We start from the raw sequence: 8,241 nt of genomic DNA, 5'->3' as shown, positions 1-8,241 counted from the left end.
CTGCATAATCTTCATAATAATATAAATGGGTGAAGCTTATACAAATCTAGATGAAATGATATATTAAAATTTTACTTAAATGATTCTGTATGAAATAGTCATTATATTGTTAAAATGTTCATTATATCTGATCATTTTATCATCTTATTTTAGACATGGTTCTGAAAATCATCATCATCATCAACCCCCACCAGAACCTGAGAAAAAGAAACCACATATAAAGAAACCATTAAATGCTTTTATGTTATTTATGAAAGAAATGAGACCAACAGTTATAGCAGAATGTACCCTGAGAGAATCGGCTGCTATTAATCAAATATTGGGAAGACGGGTGAGTTATTACTTAATAAATTTATCTTTTAAGTTTTATTGCCTTGAGGGACCTTAAGAAATCCACGTCTTTTATCAATGATATTTTTGGCTATAAAAAGACTATCTCAATTGTCAAGGTCAATTGGAGTATACACAGGACTAGAACAGGTTACAAATATGAGGGAATAAATTTGGTGATATATTTTTCAGTGGCATGCATTAGACCGGTCAGAACAGTCCAAGTATTATGAGATGGCTAGGAAAGAAAAAGAATTACACTTACAGTTATATCCAGGTTGGAGTGCTCGAGATAATTATGCTATACAGAGTAAAAAAAAGAAACGGAAAAAGAGTGATATAGTTGATAAAAATAGAGGTAAAGGTATTGTATGACTCAAATCATATACAAAATTTTTAAATTAATATTATTTTTCTATCGAGCTTGATGGTTCACTTACAAAGCATTATGATCAATTAATTTGCCTTTTTGACTAGAGATTAGTATTAGAACTCACTGAAACGTTTTCTTAATTGAATATTTCAGAATGTCCTAATGCTAAGAAATGTCGAGCAAGATTTGGTATGGAACAGCAAGCTAATTGGTGTAAGCCATGCAGGTAGGTCATTTCATTTATCTTATGCTTTATAATTATTTTCAGATTATTGTAATTTCTTTACAGAGATTTTTCTTTTCAGATACAATTTGTGGCCAGAAAATATGATTGAAATATAAGTTTGTATAATAAACCATGAAATATTTCTGCAAGGCCGTCTCCTAATCTCATTTCAGAACGATGCATGAAACATGTGATCCGACAACTGCTGATTTAGATCAAAGCAACACCAACATTTAATGATTATCAAGGTATTGACTGTACAGCATGCTGTCTTCAGATTTGCAGCTTGCTTCTTGTCTGTACGCCCTCAAAACCTTAATAAAGCTTTGCATGTAGCCACTGGGGTTGAGGATTCTTATGCTTTTGTTTTATTTTTTTGTACGAAAGTATAACTTTATTTCATCATCATCATGATTTCCATAATTATCATTTCAGTAATCATCATCATTATTGTTCTAATATATATATCCTATGCATAATGCTTATTGCTTATTACTTAATTTGCTATTTTATTTTAGCTTGCTTGTGCTTTATGCATATATTATGTATATAACTCCCTGCATGTATATTAATTGTTTTCCAGATAAAGAGAATATTGTACATTATCCTGCATGTATCATTCATTCATTGGTTGTGGTTATTATACCATAATGCTTATTAATATTACTTTGCTTTCAGGACTAATTTGGATATCATGTTATCATATATTCAGCATGACTTATATCTGCTTAGAGTTATATATATATTTTAACTTGCTGCAATATAATATTTATGACATTATTAACTTTAAAATTATGTTTGTATTAAATTTCATTCACAAATTTTGCCTGTGTCTCAGCTTATTCTGTAGGAATGTTGCCTGAAATATAAACTAAAAGTAAATTCTATAAAGAATAATAAGAAATATGCATGAAAATGTGATGGACTGCATGTTTTCAAGATATGTTGTCAGTATCAATAGTAATTTAGTAAACTAAATGAATTTAATTGAATTATTTACTAAGGAAATTAAAACAATGAATATAAACAATCTTAAGTAAAAACAACTAACTTGCTGATTTCTGCTTTACTAATTTATTGCACACATAACAAGTTGAAGAATGATTATCATAATTGTGAAGTTATAGCACTTGCTCAATGCTTAATTGCTTTTAGTTTCCACTGTTAGTTATTAAAAACAGTCGGACACAAGTTTCATGTCTCCAAATTTCAAAATTTAAAAGACATTTTAGATAATTTAATAATTAGAAGACTTATTTTTTCCCAATAAACATTGATTATTATTTTACAGGCGTAAGAAGAAATGTATATACTTTATGCGTGGTGAGGATGGTGGCAGTAATACAGATGAAGAAAGTTTTAGTGAATTTTGTGATTCAGGACGTTCAGCTCACGATAGCGATTCTAATGTGGACAGTCCGCAGCCATCCTCGCAAGCTGGGGACGACTTTTCTCAGTCTGAATTGTGCCATGACAATCAATTATCACCTATCATGGATGAAATGGATGAGGATGATGTTTCAGACTTCACTATCAAATCTAGTTTATGTAATTTAGTGTCGGGACCTCCAGTGCCTAGCGCATCACCGAGTATACAGGCCACGTAACAGATCATTTAATCTCAAACTGTGCAGCATAATATACTGTTAGAGTGCCAGTGATCCTACCTAGCACACAAACTTGAGGGTTTAGACTTTTTGTGCTGGTAGCTAGTATTGTGGGCTCATTTTTTACTGAAAGCCAAAGATAAAAAAGGAAAGAGGCCAAATAAGACATGTGAGATGTGCTAATTTTATTGACCATCTGAAATAATGAGCAGAATTCACTAAGTTAACAGTCAAATGGAGTGAAATTCACCAGTTTGAACTGTATATTGTTATTATATTTAATTCTTAAGGAGAAGGGTGTATTGTTACAGACTCAAAATACATTTCTTCATTACTGTGTTATATATAGTGTCATCTTCATTGATGTTAAAAAAGATATTAGCCAAATAATTAACAATAATATCTTACAGTGGACTAGAGATAGAGACTGACCTACAGTTAATTTAACTGTATAGTAAAGACTAATTGTAAATATATATTGTGAAGAGAGTATGTTGATAGTATCTAGAGAGAAGAATATTATAAACAGTGGCTGTGTTCAAAACCTTTTACAATCATTAATCAACCTCAAAATAACATCAAAACTTTTTAACTCTTTGCTCTTCCAAATTTCTCCCAATTTAAAACACAAGATTTCAGATCTCATCTTAATATGATCACTTTATAGAAATCATTTTTAAAATACAATGGTAACATGTTGTTTTTTAATTTAAGATGTTTATTTTGTGTGTACAGTTAATAGTATATGTATTCTCATTTGATAAATTTTTTTAATAATTTGACCAAAATCATTTTAATGTTTGAAAATATCAGGAGCAAAAATGTAGGATGTAAAATTTGATCCTACTTAAAAAGTTGATTTTGTACTAAAATATATAATAAACATGAATGGTTTAAAAAGAAAATTATTTCCAAAAACTAAAGACTAGAGTTATTATTCGCTGTTGTTACCTCTTGCTATTGTAATTTTAATATTGGTAAGACTTTAATTTGATATAAACATTACCTTCTAGAGGTTATGATTTATCTGAAAGTACTATCTGATCTTATTTTGATACATATAGATTATATATATATTCTATTTCAAACATTATTTTCATGGTCAAATTCTTATTCATTTTCAAATTTGATAAACATTACTTTTAATGAAAGTGAGTTTTGAAAGAGTTATATAACCGAGATATGACAAAGGAGAAATTTCTAGTCTTTAATTTCCATTCACTTTATGATAAATATTATAAGAAATGTTTATGTTGTTCTGGAGTGGCATTATTTCAAATTTATTTTTCTAGTAAAACTGTTTTCGATCTGATCATTGACGTGTTTAGTATTTAAGTGGATATATTTATCTTTTAATGAGAATATTATTGAAATTATTGAGAAATGTTCAACTACAATATTCATGTTCTTACAGTTTTAATATTTTGTCAAAGAAAATTCCACTATCACAATGAGTTGTGTTTCTTGCCATTACTTTGTAGAAATAATGATTTATATAAATGAGAAAGGAATCTTTATCAAATATTAATATTGATTATAATCTACTATTGTTGTGTGATGATTTTCTTCATAAATCACCTGTACATATTATCTTCAGTCAGTTCTCTATGTTATTATGTATGTTGATTCTTTTAATAATGGAAAATGGATTTGAAGTGTTCTCCATTCCAATTAGTTAATTAGAGCTCCAAGAGCAATCACAATTCATACCTCACTCAACAATGTTTTAGTTGGTATTTTGTTCTCTGTTCACCCTCAAATTTCTCTCGTGTAAATCTGTGATTACGATATAATTTTAACTGGTTTGAGAAAATCAGCACCATTTTCTCACAGTTCTGATACAATATTTAGAAAAAGAACTACTGAATGAAAAATAATCCATCAGCTCTGATTGAAGAATTAATTTTGTTTTCTTTGTTTGAAGATTGAATATTGAAATAAAAACCTATCAAGTCATCATTTTCTCCAATAGTGCTGAATATTTATAGAATTAAATATTTTTTCGTAAGAAATTATGGGTCAAAACCCAGACATGATTTAAAACATTTTTTTTGTCATTGGTATGAAATCCTACAGATTCATATGTTGTTTTACTGTGAGATTATAAATTTATTAGACCATGTCATAATCTTGTATTTTTCTTTATTTACACTATATTCCCGACCCCCTCCTCCCAACCAACGTGTTGTTTCTATCTTTCAATATTGAATTGATATATATTTTTGTATACCTTAAACTGCTTATATTTTGTTGTCAGAAATGCGTTTTCAGTATAATGTGATGACTGATGGCGTACTTCATGGTGACATTACAAGATGGTTAGCTAAAAAATCTTCCAAACATATCATGGAAAAATGATATACATAGTTCTACTTAAAAACTAGAATTGTGTAATTCTATATGCTCTATTCCTGTCAAACTAGAAAAACAGAAACCAGTTCATTTAGGCGATAAGTGAGCTCGCCAACAAAGCTTTTGAAGGGAGTTAAATTATTTAAAGCATTAAATTTAGGGTTGAAAGTTTAAAAATTATTGTCACTTAATTAAGACAAATACTTTAATGGATTCTGAGATTTCAAATATTTCTTTCAATTTCATTAAGACACTTTTATAACCTCCTTAAAATGAAGAAGACAGGACTAAATATGCCAGTTTTAACTATCTTATTACAAGGTGAAATAAAACAGATAACATGTTATATTTTAGATGAGAATAAAAAATCAATGAAGAAATCTCAAGAGGTTGAGAAGTTGTTGCCTGCAGCAAACCATGTTCAATAATATGTGTCCCCCAATAGAAATTACCGAACGAAGTTATTTTACAATGTGGACTTGAACAAGGAATTACTAATGCAATACAGTTGTCTTGAAAAGGTCGAGTAATAAACTCTCCTTGATTAGGCAACTGAGAAAACATTGTAAGTGGGGGTGAAAACAATTTCTGCTCGTTAAATAAACCCGTTTATTTGGTTACATGATTGGCAAAGAGAGGAATGGAGGCTAACACAATTCCATCCAATATATAGAGCCTGTAAGGAACTGTGGGTATTATTGAGGATTTTGAATGAGTAATGTGTTGGCAAAAGACACATTTTGACGCGAGACCTGATTCAGATTCATCCTATGTTGGTACCATATTAATGATTGTATTAACAAAGATGCAACATAGAAATATATTGTAGATTACGTGTTGTCTGGTATAGATGTAATATATTGTAGAATAGATAATAACTGATATAGGTATGATACTGTAAAATAGATAATATCTGATATAGGTAAAATATCCTGTTGAATAGATCATATCTAATATAGGCATAATATACTGTAGAATAGATAATAACTGATATAGGTATGATACTGTAAAATAGATAATATCTGATATAGGTAAAATATCCTGTAGAATAGATAATAACTGATATAGGTATGATACTGTAAAATAGATAATATCTGATATAGGTAAAATATCCTGTAGAATAGATAATATCTAATATAGGTATAATATACTGTAGAATAGATAATATCTTGTATAGATATAATATACTGTAGAATAGATAATATCTGATATAGGTATAATATACTGTAGAATAGATAATATCTAATATAGGTATAATATACTGTAGAATAGATAATATCTAATATAGGTTTAATATACTGTAGAATAGATAATATCTGATATAGGTATAATATACTGTAGAATAGATAATATCTGATATAGGTATAATATACTGTAGAATAGATAATATCTAATATAGGTATAATATATTGTAGAATAGATAATAACTGATATAGGTATGATACTGTAAAATAGATAATATCTGATATAGGTAAAATATCCTGTAGAATAGATCATATCTAATATAGGCATAATATACTGTAGAATAGATAATAACTGATATAGGTATGATACTGTAAAATAGATAATATCTGATATAGGTAAAATATCCTGTAGAATAGATAATATCTAATATAGGTATAATATACTGTAGAATAGATAATATCTTGTATAGATATAATATACTGTAGAATAGATAATATCAAATATAGGTATAATATACTGTAGAATAGATAATATCTAATATAGGTATAATATACTGTAGAATAGATAATATCTTGTATAGATATAATATACTGTATAAAATAGATATCTGATATCTATATACTGTAGAATAGATGATATCTAACATATGTAAATATACAGTAGAATAGATTCTATCTATTATAGTTATTATATACTGTAGAATAGATCATATCTAATATAGGTATTATATACAGTAGAATAGATCATATCTAATATAGGTATAATATACTGTAGAATAGATAATATCTAATATAGGTTTAATATACTGTAGAATAGATAATATCTGATATAGGTTTAATATACTGTAGAATAGATAATATCTGATATAGGTATAATATACTGTAGAATAGATAATATCTAATATAGATGTAATATACTGTAGAATAGATGATATCTAACATATGTAAATATACAGTAGAATAGATCATATCTAATATAGTTATTATATACTGTAGAATAGATCATATCTAATATAGGTATTATATACAGTAGAATAGATCATATCTAATATAGGTATAATATACTGTAGAATAGATAATATCTAATATAGGTTTAATATACTGTAAAATAGATAATATCTGATATAGGTATAATATACTGTAGAATAGATAATATCTAATATAGGTATAATATACTGTAGAATAGATAATATCTGATATAGGTATAATATACTGTAGAATAGATAATATCTAATATAGGTATAATATACTGTAGAATAGATAATATCTAATATAGGTATAATATACTGTAGAATAGATAATATCTGATATAGGTATAATTTACTGTAGAATAGATACTATCTAATATAGGTATAATATACTGTAGAATATATACTATCTAATATAGGTATAATATCCTGTAGAATAGATAATATCTAATATAGGTATAATATACCGTAGAATAGATAATATCTAATATAGGTATAATATACTGTAGAATAGATAATATCTGATATATGTATAATATCCTGTAGAATAGATAATATCTAATATAGGTATAATATACTGTAGAATAGATAATATCAAATATAGGTATAATATACTGTAGAATAGATAATATCTTGTATAGATGTACTATACTGTATAGATAATATCTTGTATAGATATAATATACTGTAGAATAGATAGTATCTAATATAGGTAAAATATCCTGTAGAATAGATAATATCAAATATAGGTAAAATATACTGTAGAATAGATAATATCTGATATAGGTATAATATACTGTAGAATAGATAATATCTTGTATAGATGTAATATACTGTAGAATAGATAATATCTGGTATGAATGTAATATACTGTAGAATAGATAATATCTAATATAGATGTAATATACTGTAGAATAGATGATATCTAACATACGTAAATATACAGTAGAATAGATGATATCTAATATAGTTATTATATACTGTAGAATAGATCATATCTAATATAGGTATTATATACAGTAGAATAGATGATATCTAATATAGGTATAATATACTGTAGAATAGATAATATCTAATATAGGTTTAATATACTGTAAAATAGATAATATCTGATATAGGTATAATATACTGTAGAATAGATAATATCTAATATAGGTATAATATACTGTAGAATAGATAATATCTGATATAGGTATAATAT

The 8,241-nt window shown here is 26.8% G+C and overlaps 1 protein-coding gene across 1 annotated transcript; it reads left to right on the top strand.

Annotated features, from left to right (window-relative positions):
• Window positions 1-259: 259 nt before the first annotated feature.
• On the top strand, window positions 260-933 carry LOTGIDRAFT_119700 (hypothetical protein; the record flags this gene model as incomplete). The annotated part of the gene is made up of 3 exons (XM_009057834.1): window positions 260-331; window positions 523-688; window positions 857-933. The coding sequence occupies 3 exons, from the start codon at window positions 260-262 to the stop codon at window positions 931-933; spliced, it is 315 nt and encodes a 104-aa protein (XP_009056082.1).
• Between the last annotated feature and the right edge of the window lie 7,308 nt (window positions 934-8,241).

Source organism: Lottia gigantea, assembly GCF_000327385.1.
Source record: "Lottia gigantea unplaced genomic scaffold LOTGIsca_31, whole genome shotgun sequence".
Lineage (NCBI taxonomy): Eukaryota > Metazoa > Mollusca > Gastropoda > Lottiidae > Lottia > Lottia gigantea.
Note: the sequence above shows the minus strand (reverse complement) of the source record. Positions and strands in the feature narration are given on the sequence as shown.